General features: G+C 40.5%; 2 protein-coding genes across 9 annotated transcripts in view; one reads left to right on the top strand and one right to left on the bottom strand.

Annotated features, from left to right (window-relative positions):
• agfg1a (ArfGAP with FG repeats 1a) overlaps positions 1 to 8461 on the top strand; it is a gene marked incomplete at its 5' end in the record, with an annotated part of 26665 nt that extends 18204 nt beyond the window's left edge. Inside the window, 10 exons of one of the 8 annotated variants that reach the window (XM_084125852.1) lie at positions 106 to 231; positions 1054 to 1125; positions 3533 to 3718; positions 3897 to 4056; positions 4137 to 4216; positions 4300 to 4404; positions 4912 to 4959; positions 5946 to 6083; positions 6239 to 6324; positions 7661 to 8461. In XM_084125852.1, coding sequence (XP_083981978.1) covers positions 106 to 231; positions 1054 to 1125; positions 3533 to 3718; positions 3897 to 4056; positions 4137 to 4216; positions 4300 to 4404; positions 4912 to 4959; positions 5946 to 6083; positions 6239 to 6324; positions 7661 to 7720 — 1061 coding nt within the window. In that variant the 3' untranslated portion in view covers positions 7721 to 8461. The remainder of the gene's footprint in view (positions 1 to 105; positions 232 to 1053; positions 1126 to 3532; positions 3719 to 3896; positions 4057 to 4136; positions 4217 to 4299; positions 4405 to 4911; positions 4960 to 5945; positions 6084 to 6238; positions 6325 to 7660) is intronic. The other 7 variants (XM_084125858.1, XM_084125854.1, XM_084125853.1 and 4 more) reach the window with 7 other exon arrangements.
• Positions 7712 to 21033, bottom strand: part of slc19a3a (solute carrier family 19 member 3a) — a 25384-nt gene continuing 12062 nt past the window's right edge. The window contains exons 5-7 of the mRNA XM_084125861.1: positions 11407 to 11599; positions 10559 to 10700; positions 7712 to 9415 (exon numbers count right to left, since the gene is read on the bottom strand). Coding sequence (XP_083981987.1) covers positions 9248 to 9415; positions 10559 to 10700; positions 11407 to 11599 — 503 coding nt within the window. The 3' untranslated portion in view covers positions 7712 to 9247. The remainder of the gene's footprint in view (positions 9416 to 10558; positions 10701 to 11406; positions 11600 to 21033) is intronic.

The following is a 21033-nucleotide window of genomic DNA, read 5'->3' as shown; positions in this document are numbered from 1 at the left end:
AAACGATGGACACATTCATCCCATAGTTTCATTCCTGTTTCTCTGTTATTCCTCATCCCATTTTCTTTTTGTGTGTGTGTGTTTGTTTGTGGTGGACCCCAACAGCGCAGAATGCGAATGCTAATGCTAATGCAGACTTTGCCAATTTTGATGCGTTCAAATGTCCGGCTGCTCCAACCACAGCAGCGTTTCCATCAGCGCCACAGGACTCATTTCAGCCCACACAACCAGGTATAACACAAGCTCACAGCCAGGCATATGAACATCCATTCACCTCAAGCCTCCCTTTAAGAAATGACTCCTTGTCCAAGTTGTGCTTAGAAATGTGATTTTGAAAGTCGTTCTGTTTGTCTTTTTTTTTTTCATTGCTGATTGTTTACATTGTCGCTTCTCAACCATTCCTTCTTTTTATCAGTGTTGTTTTAATTATACATTTAATTCTCTCTAATAAAAATATATATTTTTATTATTGTCATTTCAGTTCCTCACTTTCAGCTTGGCTTATTTTTCTTCTGTTTTTAAGTTCTGTTTTGTTCAGCGGGAATGCATTAAATTGATCAAAATATGACAGTAAAGACATTTATAATGTCACAAAAGATTTCTGTTTCAAGTAAATGCTGTTCTTTTGAACTTTCTATTCATCAAATAATTATAACAATGTATCACGGTTTCCACAAAAAATATTAAGCAGCTCAACTTTTTTCAGCATTTATAATAATAATAATAAATGTTTTGTGGGCATCAAATATTAGATATTAGAATGTATTATTAGAATGATTTCTGATGGATCATGTGACACTGAAGACTGGAGTAAATTCAGCTCTGCCATCATCCGAATAAATTACATTTTAAAATATATTAGAATACAAAAGTTATTTTAAATTGTAACAAATTTCATATTACTGTATTTGATCAAATAAATGCAGCCCGTGTGAGCATTAGTCTTCTTTCAACATTAAAATTGACCCCAAACTTTTAATCATTTCTATTACTTTTTCTTTCCTGCTTTTCATACCTGTGCTGTCATTCACTCATTTCCTGTGCGTACGTCAGTGTACAACAGTCTCCCATTTAGTCGCAGTGTGGGCGAGTTTACCTCATCGCTGCCTCCACTGGCCATGCACAGTAAGTCACAGCTTGTGTGTGTGTGTGTGTGTGTGTCTTGTGCACACACTCTGTTCATTTGCTGTTTGAAGTGGTTTTCCTGACACTATCATGCAGTGGTGTGAATGAAATCCGATTTTCCTTATATAGCTCCTCAGGAATTCCCCTCTTAGTCAATGTTCCCAATGTTCCCAATGAAGCTGTGTGCTTCTGTTGTTGCTCCTGTGTAGACGGAATAACGTGGATAAAGCTGACCCGTGTTGGGAAAATGTCTTGAATCTGAGCCGTTTGAACGTTTTGGGTCACATTCAGCTCATACTCTTACTGTGAACAAAACAGTTCTGTCTTGAAAAACAAGTCTTTATATTTTGTTATTTTAATATTAAAAATAAACATCATTTTTATATTTTAAAAATTAATGTAATATAAATTTAATTAAAGAATATAATTAATGGTCACCTTTATTTTTTATTGTGCTTTATACAGTACAGATTGTTTGAAAGCAGCTTTACAGTGCAAACCGAGATCAATTCGGCTGCAAAGCAGCTTTAAAAAGAAAAGTTCTGTTGTAAAGATAATCAATTTTTAAATTAGTTTAATTTCATCTATAAAGCAGTTCTGCAGAAAACAGTGATGTCATCTTCCAGTTCAGTTCTCATACAACAGCATCAGTACAGTCAAATCAATAATATTGTTGAATATTAAGTGTCCCCAACTAAGCAAGCCAGAGTCGACAGTGGCAAGGAACCCGAACTCCATCAGGTGACAGAATGGAGAAAAAAGGGCCAACGAACGAACACGGTGTGGTTTAATTCCGGGCTGCATCACAAATAAACTGAATTATATAATATGAAAAATATTCAACAGAATATTTTTTAGAGCAAATTTTATAATTATTTATGTAATAATTATGATTATTAGGGGCCAAGCACTGAAGGTCGGCACCTTATTGTCTCCGTTGGTGTTCTTATTATTCTTCTGTTTCTTCTTCTTCCACTCTTGAATCTAAGGCAGCCCATAGAACCGTTTGTAGGAAAGTTATGAAATTTGGCACACTGATAGAGGACAGCCTGAACTGTCAGCATGGCAAATTTGGAGTGTCTAGCGCCACCAACTGTCCAAATTTGCACTCACATTTATGCTAATAACTTTTGAACCGTAAGGGCTAGAAAGGGCTTCTTTTCAAAAGCTTTTTTCATCCGATTCCTTTGCTTTGACTTTTTCGAACTCCTCCTAGGGTGTTACTTCGATATTTATGAAAATTGGAACAGATCATCTTCAGACTATGCCGACAAAAAGGTATGGAATTCAAGTTGATTCGTCAAACTGTTCTCGAATAACGGGCAAATGACAACAAAAAGAGCGCCAAAATGAACGGGATATTTCCGCAACGCTTTAGCGAATTCTGACCAAACTTGATGTGTGTTATGGCAACCATGACCTGAGGCCACCTGCACCGTTTCGGCACAGTGCCACCTAGTGGTCAGGAGATATGAAAAATTAATCTTTTTGCTTATAACTTCTGAACAGTTTGTCCAAAAGTCACAAAACTGGTGTCTTTAGATTCGGTGCAGCATTTTGAGTATCCCATATTGGCCATTTTGTATTTTGTCGTAAAATGCTATATTTTATGAACGCATTGGCGTATCGTTGGGAAACTCAGTGTGTGTCTTCGGCACCATGCCCTGACAGTACTAGATGCCGAGAACATAGATATCAATTTTGCTATAGTTGGCCGAACTTCCTGTCTGCCATTTTGATTTTCTTTCAAAACCTACTCCTCCCAGACCGTGCACATTTTGCACCAAATTCTAGTCAGATTATCTTCAGACTATGCTGACAAAAAGTTATAGTTTTTGTATACAGCAGCAACAAAGTTGAGGCATGAAGCCAAAATGACTCTGAGGCTGTATCTCTGCAATGCTTTGTCATGTTGACACCAAAAATGTGTCAATGTGTCTTTGTCACCTTACTCTGACCACAGCACATCAAACTGGTCAAAGTGCCATCTATTGGCCGAAAACATTAAATCAAATAACTAGTGATTGTATTTATGATTTTTCAGGCATTTTGCATAAAATCATCTTAAAATGTCTTTAATTGTTCATTGTTGTAGTTGGTCTGACACTCCCAGCCATGGTGGCATGACTTATCGTGTTCTTTGTGCTTGGCCCCGATAATTGCTGCTTGCAGCTATATTTATATATTATTATTCATTATTGTGTAAATAATTAATAAATAATTTGGGTTTCTGTGTTTTTAGCTGAGTTTACTGTTCTGTAAAAAAAAAACAGGGTCTGTCCAAAGCAAAACGTGTGAAATGGACTTTCTACTGTGTTGTTGCTCCACAACAACAAAACTTAGAGGAAACATTGCTCTTTAATCTTTTCTCTCCCTCTGTTGCTCATCTTTTCTTTTCCTTCCTCAGGTAGCTCATCAGGACTAGCTAATCCCAACTTTGCCAACTTCGATAACTTCCCCAAATCGTGCAGTGCTGATTTTCCCTCGTTTAGCTCCACCCAGAGTAACTCTGTGGAAGCAGTCAGTGTCCCTGCGGACCGATACGCAGCCCTGGCCAACCTTGACAACGTATTCGGCACCAAACCTGAACAAGGTGCATTTTAACACACTCTTTACAGCTCATCTCTATCTAGGCTTGATATGAACATTTTTTAAGCATGACTCATTTTTCTGAATATTTGAAATGCACAACTTTCCAGATAATGTATCTGTATCCTGTGCATTAATGTGTGCCGGGGTTTAAAAAAAACAATTTCTGTCTCCCTCCACAGGTACGAGCTCGGCCCCTCCATCGGCAGGTGTGGGTCCGCCCCCTCCACAGGCAGCTCTGTTTGGCGGCGACCGCTACGCTGCTCTAGCTGAACTGGACACGGTCTTTTGCACCTCAGCGCCAAATGTGAGCAGCTACAACACTGCCACCACAACGCAAGGGTGAGACTATAAAGAGACAGGTCTCCTTTCCTCTCATCGTCTTTTTCTCGGTCGAGTTGAACACTCTTTCTCTCATTCAGGTCTATGTTTGGATCCTCTACAGCTGTTGCTCCGGCTCAAGCACAACAGGGTTTACCCAGCATGCTTCAGGGTTTTGCAGGTAAACGTCTTTCAGATCTATTGGAGATTTCCATTCTGCCGCCTCCATCGCATCTCCTACATCTCGACTGCGTTTTCTAACAGGGCCTTCAACGAATCCATTCGTCGCTCCCGGGGCTCCGCAGGCCACTAACCCATTTCAGACCAATGGGAGAGGAGCAGCGCCAGGAGTGGGCGTGGCCACAGCAGGTATAGGCGTAGCTTACATGTACCTGCTAAATCTGGGAGTTTAAATAAGTCGATCGGTCAAACCCCGGCGTTTATTCGCAAAGAATCTTCTCTGAACTCAAAGCAGGCTTTGTCCTCGGTTTCGGAAGAGTTTAAGACACGAGAAGCAGCTCTTGTTTTGTGTCTCATTATTTATTTAACACACCAGAGGGCTTTGTGAAGATTTTTAAGTGGGTCAGATACGCCCAGTCTCCATGCTAGGAGCTAACAGCTTGAGATCGCTCTCACACGCGAGATACAAAGACACCGCAGAAGAGCTGCAGAGATTTCTATATCCCTGCGGCGGATAAATGTTGAGTGTGTGTGTTGGTGTTCCAGAGAGAGAAAGAAAAATGGCAGAAAGGAAAGGCGTCTTTATTTAAATGTGAATGAGGAGAGTTTTTATATAGGCCAAAAATGAGAAAACAAAAAAGCAAGTGCGCTGCGACTGATGGTTTTGTTTGGCTGTGTTCTTGACATGCTGTTCAGACATGATAGGACCCCTGCAGGGTCAGGCTTACGCTGCGGCTCACTTTGGTATGTCCATCTCTCTCTTTCTCTCATTTTCTCCCTTATTTCTCTTCCTTTTCTGGGGCTTAGCCTTGACATAGACTAGCAGGATAATATAAACATCACTGACCACAATTCTGTGGTCATCCTGACCTTCTGACCCCATTAAAGAAAGGTGTGCTTGTGTTGTCTGAGGTGGATGAACCCCAGATAATGTATTGTCTTATTATCCTTTGCATTGATATCCCATGTCTTCAGCTGTCACAGAAAATTAACCAAATGCATATATGTTCAGTAGGCAATTAAAAATTAATATTTCATTAGATACAAAATATCAAACCAAGTGGCATCTGAAAACAAACGATGCCAGAGCTTTTCTTTTCTTAATTGGGGGCTATCATGTTTTACAGTGTCCAGTCTTCAGTATCACATGATCCTGTCACTTTTGATCAATTTCAATTTTGTGTATGTTTATATATTATAAACTGTTGTTTGTTCTTCTCTGAGGGCTGTGTATTGTTTCTTTCCTCCTTCTTCTGCTGTAGTGCTTTAGTCATGTTTTGTCATCTGCTCTACCGATTTAGCGCCACAGATTTCTGTACTCAGGACAAAAATAGTCAACATGACCCTATTTAGTGTTCTTATTTTGAATGATTCATCAGTGCATGTCACTTGAGATTGGTCTTCTAAATTTAAAATTAAAATGTAGTAACTTGCTCTGCCTCTTAAACATTTCGCTTTTCGGAGTGGAGAGTTGGAAAAAAACATTAAGCTCTGTGTCTTAATTTAGTTTGTATGTTTTTTTCCATTGCAATTCCATTTCAAATCCACTGGTAAACAATATTAGGTTAGTTCATATAATATAGTTTAGCTGTTATTTAAAGTTTTTTTTTTTTCCAGTGAAGTTAACCTGAAACATGATGTCAGTGCATCTCACAGATTGGCTAAAAAGGAAACTGCATTGAAAGTCACATGTGTGTATGTCAGTCAAACTGAGACTCTGTGTCCCGTAGCCTCTTTCGGTCCACCGTCCATGAGCATGCCCACTGGTTTTGGAAACGCTGCTGCATACAACCTTCCCACCAGCTTCAGTGGAAACTTCCAGCAAGCGTTTCCTGGACAGCCGTACGCGTATCCCCAACAACCCAACGGTAGGGGCTGAGAAAAGATTTTAATGCTGTTATATTAATGCTTTACAGTTCAGTCCACCATCATGCAGCTTTTTGTAGAATGTTTCAGCTGTACTTCAGCTATTAAGATTTTCACATGTTCACATTTTTTTGTAGTCACATATTTGTTTTGTTAGGAGGTTTTGCTGCGTTTGGTCAGGGTAAGGTCGCTCCATTTGGACAGAACATGACGGCACCTGGAGTAACCAACAATCCCTTCCTGGTGAGTTAAAGAACTCATTTTTGCAAGATTGCAATGTTTTTAATGTATTATAATTACATTTTTTTTCTAAGTCTACATTTAATTCCAAATGTTAATTTGAGTCTGTTTATTTTACAAATTTTACATTTAAAATGTACATTTTGAAGCTAAATCTTTTATTTAGAATTTATTCAGAATTATCAATTGTAATTAATAATTTATATATTATAATTATACATTTTAAATCTACATTTTATTCCAAATGTTCATTTGTCTTTTTTTTGCTTATTTATTTTAAATGTTTTATAAAGTTTACATTTTTATCGCAAATTTGAGTCTCTTTATTTATTTATTTTACTAAATATTTTTATTTTGAAGCTATAACTGTTATTTAGAATTAATTAATAATAATGAATTATAATAAAATATATAATTATAATATATAAATTATTAAACATTACATTTAAACTAAATGTTAATTTGGCTAATTTTTTTATGTATTTATTCATTTGCTTCTTTTATAAAATCTACATTTAAAGGAGCCGTATGTAAGATTGTGGCCAAAACTGGTACTGCAATCACTTTACTGTAGAGCGGTGTATCCCCTCCCCCCTGACTCGAGGTTGCCAGATAGGCTGCAGGATCCAGCAGGAACGTAGGCTGACACGTAGCTGTGGTAATTAGAGCAGAGCTGGCAACCCGGATGCCGAAACACTACTGACTTCGTGATTGGTAGATAGGTGGAGGGTGGCGCTTCAGGCCAAAACACAAGATGACAACATCAACATCAGTTGAGGGCTGCAACTATCACTTTTTAAATGACAATATCCTGGCCGTACTACTGTTGTCAGTGATATAAGTATTTGAAATTAACATGATTTCTTAATGTCTAGTGACATATCAGGGCCATTTTATGATTAATTGAAATACATTTCTTACATACAGCTCCTTTAATTCCTAATGGTTATTTGAGTCTTTAATTATTTATTCAATTTACATACAAAAAAAAAGTTATTTTGAAGTTAAATTTATTAATTTATAATTGTTATATTTATAATTAAGTTAAACATTGTAATTAATAACTTATGCCTATGCTTTATTCCAAATGTTAATTTAATTCTATTATTGTTTATTTTATTTATTCTGTATTATTTACCAAAAAAAATAAATTTTGAAGCAAAATTTAGTCATTTATAACTAATTAATTGTTATACATCGTAATTAATAATTTTAAGTCTAGACTTTATTCCAAATGTTATTTAAAGTCTCTTATTTTTATCTATTCTGTATTATTTTCCAAAAGACTGTTATTTTGAAGTTAAATCTGCAGGGTTTTTGTTGATCTTTTGTCTTCCAGGCAGGGGCGCCAGCAGCACAGTTTCCTGCAGGAGGCTCATCCACAAACCCCTTCTTATAGCACTCTTTCGTCCTCCAGCGGGCGACCTGCGACTCGTTCGCACCTCTTGCACTGTTTTGTTCTGCAAGTAGCTTTAAAAAAACATCAATTTCTTAAAGAATTTTTTATTGAATTTTAAGAGCAAAAGAATATGAAAAAAAAAACCAGCAAAACAATAAATACATGATCATGTCTTTGAACATGTCCTATGGCAACATCTATAGCAACAGAAAACAAAACATTATGCAGGGTTGTCTGGAGAAAAGGAGCTTTTTTTTTCTTCTTTTTTTTACTGTGCTCCTTTTGTCATTCCTGTTAACTGGCCTGGAAATCATCTGCACGACGTGGCGGATAACTAAGTTATTGCAAACCTCCTGTTCATGTTAATGCTGCAATTCTGTACATAACTCTTTCATAGAAACTGCTAAATTTTAGATCTTTGTGCATATCAGTATTTGTATCTTTAACACATACACACATGTACACACACATATGCTGCATATACGCCGTTGACGTCCGCCATGCTGTGAATAACATTAAGCAAGAATGTGGAATCCCTTTTTGACACCGCCTTTTTGTGCTTTTGGAGTTTCTGAGGCAAAAAAGATTGTTTTTTTCCATTATGAGGAGTAATGAGAACTCATGAGACTCTGAATCAAGACCACTTATGTTACAGAAATCTAAGTTAATGTGTGTATATGTATATATATATAAATAAATATATATACAATATATATTAAAATGAATTTTACCTAAAAAAAAGTATATTTTTATGCTTTCCTTCTGTTTGTTCATAATTAATCAAGTGTGAAGGCTTAAACCTTTTGTACTTTGTAAGGCCCGCTATATTGGTCCAATCTCGGTTCGCCAATACACGGGGAAGGTATCACGTGTTCTGTCCTCACTCATGCAAAGTATTGGTTGGTTAAATTTGTAATACATTGATCATCATTAAATGAACAATGTCAAAATCAGTTAGAATAATCACATGTAACAATTTAATATTTCAGAGATCAATTCCACAATCATTTCAAATATCTAGAACATGGTTATACATTGGTTACACCAAAGAATCTTACCCAGCTTGTACCTGAGATAGAGAGAGAGAAAGGGAAAGAAAGAGAGAGAGAGAAAGAGAGCGAAATCACCTATTCCATTAGTGTCCAGCAAAGAAGAGCCCAGAGAGAGGGCGAACACCTTCTTTTATCCTGTTTGACCAGGTGACATGGGGGATGGGGGAGACCACCCTCAAATGGCTTCTATTCAACAAAAGGGGGGTTGCCTTATCTGGCCTTATCTCTAAACCAGTTTTCTCTAAACCTTATTTCCTTTTATTTTATCTATCTGGATATGAGATATCTGTACCACTCACTTTGAGACATTTCAAATGACACCAAAAACATAAGTCAATGTTAAATATTCACATTAGACCATGTTCTCGTGCGAGTTCCTAGTTGTTTTCCGAGACGAAGTGAGGCCGCATGGGGGAGGTCCATAGATCGGGCCTCGACCAGTATTTTCAGTCTTACAACTTCATGTTCCTTGTGTTCAGAATTTCGTTCCAGTGATGATTTGAGCATCATCTTCTGCCTTAAAAGTTTCTTCTGGATTCTCTCTCGGTGTTTCCATCTCAGGTTTTCGGCACACTGTAGTATACAAACCCCTCAAGAAGAAAACGATTGCAATAACAGAAAAATATCCCCCGTAGATGGTAAACTGTAAGACAAGTAACACAACAACAGTTTGAATGCAAACACTGTTTTGTCACACTTTAGTTTTTTAGTTTCACATTCATTATTTACCCAGGGTTACCAATTAATTCTGGGTACTCATATCACACTGTACATTCATAAACCTTGGGTTAATGTTCTTATTTGCATATCTGCGGTGTCAGGGTCATTGATTGGACGAATGACACACGCGTCCTGTTTACGTAATTTTTACTTTATGTACAAAAATACTCTTGCATTGTGCATCCTCATGTTACACATTGCCGACTGTACTATTTTTTTCTGAATGGACTTTTTGAAGTCAAGAATGAAACGGTATCTTCTATACTCCATTTGACAGCGTTTGATGCTTTTCCTATCAAATGCTAAATCGGCTGTTAATATACATATCGTGCTTTCGTGACTCTCCAAAGCACATGAAGCTGGTGATTGGTTGTTTAAATTAGGGTACGTTTACACGACTACTATGTACTGAAAACAGAAACGTTTTTCCTTTGCATTTTTCGCCTTCAGACGACAACATTGTCCAAAAAATTCCTGCTCGCACGGATCCACGAAAATGACTAAAAACACTGTATTCTGCTGCCAGGCCAGTAGGTGGCGATGCCACTTTTTAAAGGAACACTGCAAATGACATCACTGTTCGCGTTTTGGTGGTTTACATTGAGACAATAACGGTATTGTTTTCAAAGACTTGCGGGCCCCCAAAACAGTTGTCGTGTAAACGAATGGCCAAAACACAGTTTTTAGTTGGAAACGTTGTCTTGTAAACGGACCCCTTAGTTCAACTTTTAAAAAACTTGTTTCTAGACCTTGCCGCTTTTTTTCTCTCTTTTTCACTGCACTGACCTTCGTTTCGCATGTGAATGGCTCCAAACATTGCAGCCTTTCACACTGCACATCATTTCAAGCAGTGCCGACCCCGCTCCGGAGCAGGGTTTCCCAATCCTGGGTAAAAAGCGGTGCTAAACCCGCTTCTGAATTACAAATGTGAAACGTTCCTTTACCCGGGGTTAAGCGCAGTGTGAAAAGCCCTAGTGTTTTGTATCCAATAGAAATGTAGCGTCTGTGTCATGCTGTTGTTTACCATATAAAATAATTTTGATTTACATAAAGAGTGTAACCTCACCTGTGTGACAATATCCAAACCAAGCCCACTACTATCCACCACCACAGAGGTGATGATTGTCTGGAGGACCAGAGCACAGAAGGTGTTGGCTCCGAACACAAGGGCGTAACGCTCCATGTTCAACCCCGATGCTATCTGGAACCTATGAGACAAAGGACATGGAAATGATTGTGCATTCATTGGCTTAATGAAGAGTGGATTTTATTGTAGATGTGTTCTCTTTTCTTCCTGCTGTTTCCGGGCCTGTAAAATTTAGTGTAATATTGCATTCAAATATCTAATATATCGTTGGCTAAAGTTGTTTGGTGAGGGCAATCTGTATAAATCCTTATCCTGTAATTTCCAGACCTGGGAAATTCTTGAAAGTTAAGACCATATTTTAATTGTCTATATATTGCCCTTTATGAGTGGCAAGGTTTTTATAATTATTTTTTTCATTATTTGACAGTTATTTGAAATTTATACTTTAAAACATCTGATTCTACCATTAACAGGCATTTTTTCTGCCCTCTTAACCTTTGAAATATGTACTTTTTTTATGGCATCTAGCCTACTGTAAATAAGGTGTATAATGCTTTACATCATCAGGTTTCAACTAAAATAAATGGATCTGAAACTTGACTATCAGCATTACAGGTCCAAAACCTTTACCATTGCTCCAATTAAGGTGAAACGGCAAGTGGTCAGATAAGATAATGTACACATTTCTGAAGTTCGAAGCAGGAATAGATTATATTCAGCAAAATGTGGTTCATGATAACATTTAACTTACTAAGAAATAAACATCATCTGAGCTTGGTATGCAAGCAGGTGCTTATAATAAGTCACATATTTTGCACAGGACTTACATGGCAATGGTGATGAGCAGCATGTACAGGCTCTTAAAGATGATGTAGCCACAGTAGCAGACCCAGATGTTGGCGCTGAAGACCATAGCGAAGAGAGCACCGGCCTCCAGGGCAGAGAGCGCTCCCAGAGCCATCTCACCCCAGCGAGACCAGTCTGCAGATGCAAACCCGATCCCGTACGCCGCCGCAGCCCCTGTGGTGCAGACAGTGATGATGGACAGTAAAGTACCGTTGCCACGCGATCGGTAGTTTTGCGTGGGGGCGAAAAAGTTTTGCAGATTTCGATCGTGTTCAAGTTGGTCAGGCGAATTTGTCGCGCTGACCAACAAAAAACAGCTTGTTTTGAAACTGACTATATTTGAGCGGTGCTTTACAGCATACTGTTATTTTGCCGAAAATGTGACCGCACCTTTAACCCTCTGCTGTTCTGCGGTCATTTTTGACTTCATCGGAATGGTACGAAACTTGGTAAAGGTTTTGGCACTTAGCCTACTGTGTGAACACAAAAAAAAAAAAAAATCATGGACATGATTCGAACAGGTTAAATAGTCTTGAATAAATAGTCGCAATACTCTTTGCGGTCAAAAATGACCGCATAGGAAATTAAAGGGGTGGTATAATGCCCTTTTCACAAGATGTCAAATAAGTCTCTGATGTCCCCAGAGTGTGTATGTGAAGTTTTAGCTCAAAATACCCCACAGATATTTTTATATAGCATGTTAAAATTGACACTTTTTGAGGATGAGCAAAAACGCAGTTTTTGTGTCTGTCCCTTTAAATGCAAATGAGCTGCTGCTCCCGGCACAGAGGACGGAGCCTCACACAGACACACACTGAAAATTTTAAAAACTTTTAGCCTTTTATGTTCAAACCGGAGTCAGACAAAGATGGAGAGACTCAAGAAGAGGTGACAACATGTAGAAAGCAACAGGACATTTCTGAATGGTTAGTTGGTGAATTTATGTAGCTTATGTGTAGTTATCTTCTAGTCATTGATTAGAATATTCTGTCATGATAATCTATAAATCATGTTCCCGGGGGCGGGGTTTATGTAAATTTTAGGGTTAGTGATGTCACTAACCCGGGAGGAATGTCGTGTAGTCCCTACCAGCCGTTTGTTGTAGTCCTTAAAAAGCAATTTCTTTAAAAGCAAATATGTCACTTGGCTTTGAACTTTGAGCGTTGTAACTTTGCAGATGTTGTTTATGCTTAAACAGCAACATTACACACTAACTAAAGTTAGAAAAGTGAAATCATAAATTAACAACCCCTTTAATGGGAGATGAATTTCACCTAGTGAAAACTTTTGGTACTGCTTTGATTTATGGGTTTGATTTTCTTACAGTTTTAGAGTAAAACATGTTTTTGAAAATATATATTTCATATAAAAATTGAAAATAGTATTTTTGCACATTTTTCAGAATAATTAACGTAAAATTCTGTAACTTGTTTTACGTTCACCTTTTAAAAAACTGTTTTCTCTTCAGCAATAATCTGCCAAGTGTCATCTTTGAAAAGAGATCAAACTTAAGTCTGTGCTCTAAAGCATTCAAGATTTACAACAGTTTAAGTTGGAAATTAAATTTTCAGGTCCATGCTCAAAAAGTTAATAAATGGAAAAAAAGAAATAAAAATGTGGTCATTTTTGACAGATACGCGAAGAGAACCAGAGGGTTAAAATGACAAAATGACGAACATTTTGACTTTAGAATTTTCATAAAAATTCCACTTGCAACTCTTCTCTTAACTGATGACGTGTTTACTGGCGTCACTCACATGAGACCAAAGCAATAGAGTGCAAGTGCAACAGTCACAACAGTTACAAGCCATAAGCCCCCATTATTTCAAATAAGTTTTAAAATAAATGTGTTTAACAGCGGAATTAGTGGTAAAAAACTACATTACTCATGATGCTGTACAGACAATTACACCAATCAGAGAGTCAAAACAAGAAAAACATACCAAAGAGCTCTTTAGCCCCGCCTACTACCATGAACACTGCGAATGACGTAGTAGATCGCCTACACTCTCAAATTTCAATATGCATATTTTGTGATAAACTTAATAATATATTGTTTATATATAGCCTATATAGCTATAATCAACCTTTTTAAATGCGTAGTTTTAAATTTCTCCATCATTTTTAAAGTCCACATGAAATCAAAATTGACCATATTTACTTTGTTTGCCTAAATTGATCGTTTTGTGGTGAACAATTCATCCATGCAAGTCAATCCACACAAAAAAATTTTTTGGCTTTGTAATCTTTAATCAAAATCTGAAAATGCCCCTCCCCTCTGCATTGGAGGACCTTCCCTGATGACGTAGGTTTGAGGACTTGGGTTGGGAAACGCTTAACCACTCCCCTCAAACCGTTAGTCTGTTATGAGCAGAGATGGAGAGGAGGAGCGCTAGAGTTAAACCCTGCCCTCTGTTCAATATTCCTTTTCACTGGGAAATACGTCACAACACTGGAGAAAAGTCGTTTGCAACTTCCGGTTCACGCGGACTTTAATTTGATTATGCAGTTCGCAATGCTTCATGGGATTGTAGTTCTTTCCCTCACTAAAGCTTTTAAAGGGTTAGTTCACCCAAAAATGAAAATTCTGTCAGTAATTACTCACCCTGATGTTGTTCCAACTATGTAAGTCTTTCGTTCATCTTCGGATCACAAATTAAGATATTTTTGATGAAATCTGACAGATTTCTCACCCCTTTCAGAGGGACCCAAACTCGCCGGCCCAGAATAGTTATTAAAAACATCGTTAAAATAGTCCAAGTGACTACAGTGGCTCTACATTAAGTTTATCATGCGACGACAATACTTTTTGTGCGGAAAAACAACAAAAATAACGACTTTATCCAACTATTAGTGTTCTTCAATGTGGGCCTCTGACGAGAGTTCACGGGAGCGCCAGGACGCATGCGCGAGAACTGAGATTACGGAGTTCTTCTTCTTCTACTTCTTGTTACTGGCTGCTCACTCCTTGGGTGTGTTACCGCCATCTACTGTACAAGATGACGTCCCGACATTGCCGGAAGCGCAAAACGGTCTATTTATAAGCAGAGGAAGACCTATGAGGAAGACGCGCACTGTATGTAAGCTATTCGACACTTATTGTGATTTAGGTCTCGATGATGTCGGGACCAGAGTCCTGCACGGGTCCGATTTTATAAATCCGCATCCGCCCGTACCCGCAGTGCTTCAAACCGCATCCGACCCGTTATCCGTCAACAGCACTAATTAAAATCCGCACCCGACCCGCTTAAAATAGAACCGACACCCGACCCGCACCCGAAATAAAATCATTTTAGCCAATCACATTATAGACACAATTACAATTATTGCCAGGTCATACAGAAGTTATAACCACAATTAACACAAGGACAACTTCAGCCGAAGCTGTAAAAAGGCCGGTACATGAAGAACATGGCTAACGTTACCACAAAACTGAGTAACCTAACAGACGCGGCTACAACACTATATCTGCCACGCAATTTCTTCTACCCTACATCAGACAATTTTGGGTTCAAACACGCCCTGCACACCACACATACTGAACAGTGTTACATTTGAAAAATACTGTTCGACAGAACTGCTTGGTTTGTTACCAGTTATCTGCGTGCTTCCTCAGCGATGAAGTTCCACATTTGCGGCTATAATCCAACACGAAACTGCATGCAGCAAAGCCTTTCACAATATTGTTTTCTTCAGATAACTCCAAATTTATCCCACACACTGGACTTGACTTTTGATGACGTATTGTCGAAACAACTTTACAATCTCCACTAGCTATTCTTTTCTTCAACTTCTCAGCATCAGTGAACCTCGGTTCCCTGAGAGGCGGGAACGAGACATTACGTCACTGACGTATATGGGAACTCCTTCCTTCTCCATTTTCACTGAAATCTTATAGGCTAACGCCAGCTGGAGACAGCTGGCCAATTGACGCGAACATGCAATTGCTGACCGGTCCGCGGGCAGTATAAATAGCAAGGGCGCGACAATACGTCAGAATCAAGACTGAACGCTAGCACAGCTGATCAAACGGCGAGCACGGCGGCTGACGTAATGTCTCGTTCCCGCCTCTCAGGGAACCGAGGTTACGATAGTAATCGGAGACGTTCCCTTTCAAGGCGGTCACTTCAACATTACGTCACTGACGTATATGGGAACTGTATAGAATCCCGCCGTCAGCGCAGTGAAGATAAGCCCTGAACGGGGTCAAGCTACACTCCCACGAGAGACAACAGTTCTAAGCCAGTAGCGCCGCTAGGAGCACTCGAACTGATAGGCGAAACTAGACCAAGAAACGTCTGTTCCGACCATACCAAGTTGCATATCCAATGCAATGAAGTGAAGGCTGCACTGGACAGGGCAGCACAATACCATAAGCACTCAAGCACGAGTTAACACAGTGTCGACGGCAATAGCGGTGACAGCTGCATAACCTTATAGCCATACACAGAGTTAACAGACATTGAAAAGTACTGCGTAATGCAGAACAGCTATGTAACATTATAGTCATAACACAGAGTTAGCAGTAATGGTAACTCTGCATAATGCAGACTACTGCACAGCTGGTGGTAACAGTTCATGAGTACATGAATAAAACTCACCAAACCCACGACGCTATAGGCAGTGCATCAAACTTGAAACCCTGGCGAACGTGTTCTGAGAAGATGGCCAGCATACCTAAATCCCGTAGGCATTAAGCCAACATTGCAAGCGTCGAATTCAGTGAGAAAGTCTCAGTATAAAACAGCACGTCCCTAGTACCATCCACCAAGCACACAAACAGCTAGTCAGACTGCTGCCTAGTGATCCACGCACATCTGCAAAGCCCTTACAGGGCCAACAGCACTCTGAGCATCAGCATCATGTGAGGCTGACGGCTCAGCAGAAGGCGGGCAGGGATCAATCTGTGCTCTGAACGGTGTAAGCGACTTCGGAACGCAGCTTGGTATCGGACTGAGAGTGACACTGCAGTCACCAGGTCCGAGACAATGCAAAATCTTTCACTTAGAATGAGCGTAGGTCTCCAAAGTGCTTCGCTGGGGCGAGAGCAGGTGGAAAGGCCATCTCAAGGAAAGCTCTCAGCACTTATTAGTGTTAAGTGTCTTGCTCAACTATGGACCCAGCAGCGGACACACAAGAAGGTTCCACAGCTTGGGGCTGGGGTGCCAATCGTGCCGATCGCCTGTAGAAGCAGGACCTTCCTGAGGGGGATTGTCATGGGGGAGCCCCATAACTCTCTCAGGTCCGTGAACCAGGGATGATAGGCCAGTAAGGGGGTCACGAGGAAACTGACACTCCCTTGTAGAACATAGCCGATGTTCTGTAGCCGATGTACAGAAGTGCAAATTAACACATAACTGAATGTACATAAACACAGTGCTAGTGGCCGTAGCGACAACAACTGAATATACGCAGTTAGATAATAGCCCCATAATAGCATAGCACCTCATTAAGTACACAAACACAGTCGTAGCCGTAGCTAGAACTATGAGTATACGAGTTAGTACAGAATAGCCAGTTGCAATGAAGGAAACGGGGCAACATAACAGCGTAGCACATGTACGTAACAGCATCGGTCGCTGTAGCGCCAACTTAATATACGCAGTAGCTCAGTATAGGCACTGAAGGATACGGGGCAACACCGCAGCATGAACACATCCATTTGCAAATAAAAGCAGCGCAGGTCGCCGTATCGACGGAGACTGTGAATATGCACAGTTCGACTGGGATAGCTAGTTGCACTAAAATACAGGGCAACATGACAGCATAACAAGTGCGTAAGAATAGCGCATCCATGTATGTACATAAATGTAGCGTAAGTCGCCATAGCGACAGAAACTGTGTAGAGATAGAAACTGAGATGCACAGTTAGATCAGGATGGCTAGCTGCACTGAAGGAAACGGGGCAGCATTACAGCATAACACATCTGTGTACGTACATACATCCAGAAACTGTGAATATGCACGGTTAGATTTGGATAGCTAGTTTTGCACTGAAGGAAACAGGGCAACAAAATAGCAAAAACACGTCCTTGTACGTACATAAGTGCAGTGTAGTCGCCGTAGCGACAGAACTGTGAATATGCACAGTTAGATAGGACAGCTGGTTGTTGCACTGAAGGATAGAGGGCAACATAACAGCATAACACATCAGTGCGCACATTTAAAACATGCACGTATAATGCAGCGCAAGTCGTCGAAGCGACCGAAACTGCATGAATATGCGCAGTTCAAGCATAATAGTCAGTTATGTTGAAGGGCAACATAACAGCATAACGCTTTAGTGTGTACACAGATGCAGCACAAGTCGCCGTAGCGACGACTGTGACTATGCACAGTTAGATAGGATAGCTAGTTGCACTGAAGGATACAGGGCAATGTGATAGCATAGTTACATTAATGTGTACAAAACACAGCGTCAGAGGCATAGCGACATCGACTGTGAATACGTAGTTAATCAGAATAGCCGGTTGCACTGAGGATACAGGGCAATATATAACGGCATAAATCATAGACACATATCAATGTACATAACACAGCGTCAGTGGCATCGCACAACAACTGTGAATACACAGTAATCAGAGTAGCCAGTTGCACTGAGGAAACAGGGCAATATATAGCGGCGTAATCGTAACACATATCAGTGCATAGTGTGTACACAGCGTCAGTTGCATCGCACTACAACTGTGAATACGTAGTAATCAGAATAGCCATTTGCACTGAAGGATACAGGGCAATATATGTAACGGCAAAAATCATAACACATATCAGTGTGTAGTGTGTACATAAACACAGCGTCAGTTGCATCGCACGACAACTGTGAATACGCACTGCGTAGTAATCAGAATAGCCATTTGCACTGAATGACACAGGGCAATATATAATGGCATAAATCATTACACATAACAGAGTGCGGTGTGTACGTAACACAGCGTCAGTTGCATCGCGCAACAACTGTGACTACATAGTAGTCAGTAATGTTGTCACGGTACCAAAATTTCAGTATTCGGTACCGATACCAGTGAAAATCCACGGTTCTCGGTACCAATTTCGGTACCAAAGTGCTAGAAATCGATAAATTCTTTGCTGATACTTCCTCGTCATCATGGAGAGCAAAGTTCGCACCGTTTCAAAAATAGTCGATCTCCGAATGCGAACAAACTTACTCTGAATTTTAGTAGGCCTATTGTTTTTATATGAGGATCATTTTTATACAAGGTCAATATTGATTTTCACTAACGACAAAACAAAAAAAAAATCCGTGAATTTATATGGAACTAATCTTTACTAGCTTTTCATCTTACTCTCCTCATGTACAGTAACGTAACGTTGCATTCGGAGATCGACAAGTTTCTCCTTTCCACAAGCGCTTTCTCTCCCGTGGCGTCTGTCGTTGCTATGCAAACATGAACATAGGCGCTCCTGGAAAAACCGGAAAAACGAGCGCGCCGCGACGCTCCTAATATGAGAGATTTGGAATAACGAATCTGCAAAAAACGCGCTATGTGAACGGCCACTTATGGCAACGTGACATTAGCCTAATCCAAAATATTTCCATAAGTGTCTCTTTCCTCCTTTCTTATCAACAAGTGGATTTACAGCCACCACATCAGCAGCACCGCCGGTCGCCATGTCTCAGCGCTTTAATAAAGAGGACGCGCAACTGCACGCGCTCAGTGCATGCATGCGCATCAAGGAACCGGGTTTGAACGGGTCCTCGGTACCACCGGTACTTAAGAAAACTTGGTACCGTGACGTTTACATTTTTTTAGTACCGACTTGGTACCGAAGTACCGGGTCTTTTGACAACACTAGTAGTCAGAATAGCCATTTGCACTGAAGGATACAGGGCAATATACAACGGCAAAATTCATAACACATATCAGTGTGCAGTGTGTACGTAAACACAGCGTCAGTTGCACCACGCAACAACTGTGAATACGCACTGCGTAGTAATCAGAATAGCCATTTGCACTGAAAAATACAGGGCAATAGTGGCATAAATCCTAACACATAAGTGTGTGTACGTAACACAGCGTAGTTGCATCACACAACAACTGTGACTACGTAGTAATCAGAATAGCCAGTTGCACTGAAGGATACAGGGCAATATCGTGGCATAACGCATAAGCATAACACACACATATCAGTGTACATAAACACAGCGTCAGTGGCATCGCACAGCAACTGTAAATACATAGTTGAATCAGAATAGCCAGTTGCACTGAAGGATACAGGGCAATTTATAGCGGCATAAATCATGAACGCATAACAGAGTGCGGTGTGTACGTAAACACAGTGTCATTTGCATTGCACAACAACTGTGGTTAAATCAGAATGGCCAGTTGCACTGAAGGATACAGGGCAATATATAACGGCACAAATCATAGCACATATCAGTGTGCAGTGTGTACATAAACACAGCGTCAGTGGCGTAGCGACAACAACTGTGAATACGTAGTTGAATGGCCAGTTGCACTGAAGGATACAGGGCAATATATAACGGCACAAATCATAGCACATATCAGTGTGCAGTGTGTACATAAACACAGCGTCAGTGGCGTAGCGACAACAACTGTGAATACGTAGTTAATCAGAATGGCCAGTTGCACTGAAGGATACAGGGCAGCCTGACAACATAAGCTGTAAGCACATCAAGTGTGATGTTACGTAGGCCCAGCGTCAACAGCATAAGCGGTAACGACTGCGCAACCCCGTAGTCAAAACTGACTAGAAGGGGGGTAAACACTCACCGGATTGCGGCTGTGCACTTTCCATTGTCAGAGCGGGGCGTCTAGAGACTCATAGCATCCGCACTTCCCTTTTAGACACGGATCGAGCCATGGCCTTTGCCTCGTCTATCTAGACGCGCGTCTTGCGCACGACTACCATAGGGCGTCGTGGAAGACGGAGTCTTTCTTGAAGTAGCCTGGCTGAGATACCGGGCTAAGTATCCTTATCAACAGAGCCTATCGCGTCGAGTCCTTCTAGCGAGCCCGCGAAGAGGACCGGAGTGGCGACGGGCAGCGTCAACTCGTCTTAGAGGGCCCACCAGCGGCCTGCTGGCGGCAGTGGGCCTCATCCCCGCTGATGCCCGGGTTTATTCCCCTGAGGGCGCGCACTGTCCGGCACATGCCTGTCGTCCGTGAGTGCGGCCTCGGTTGATCCTTGTTAGGGTAGAGCGAGTCAATAGGACCCGCACATATCTGGCATGTAAGTTAGCAGCCATCGGATGCGGGGAGGAAACATGGTGAGTAACCTCTATTGCAACTTCCACGATGACTTCAGATAAGACTTCTAGCGTGAAGAAAGAGATTCTGACGTATTGTCGCGCCCTTGCTATTTATACTGCCCGCGGACCGGTCAACATTTGCATGTTCGCGTCAATTGGCCAGCTGTCTCCAGCTGGCGTTAGCCTATAAGATTTCAGTGAAAATGGAGAAGGAAGGAGTTCCCATATACGTCAGTGACGTAATGTCGAAGTGACCGCCTTGAAAGGGAACTGAAAGTATAGATTCCTGGGAGGGCGTGGCGCGTGGGCACAAATAAACTGATGTGGATTTTAAATTATTTTATCAACTTGAAATACAGGAATATTTTTGTAGATG

This window comes from Abramis brama (assembly GCF_963993115.1).
Source record: "Abramis brama genome assembly, chromosome: 10".
NCBI classification, from domain to species: domain Eukaryota; kingdom Metazoa; phylum Chordata; class Actinopteri; order Cypriniformes; family Leuciscidae; genus Abramis; species Abramis brama.
Note: the sequence above shows the minus strand (reverse complement) of the source record. Positions and strands in the feature narration are given on the sequence as shown.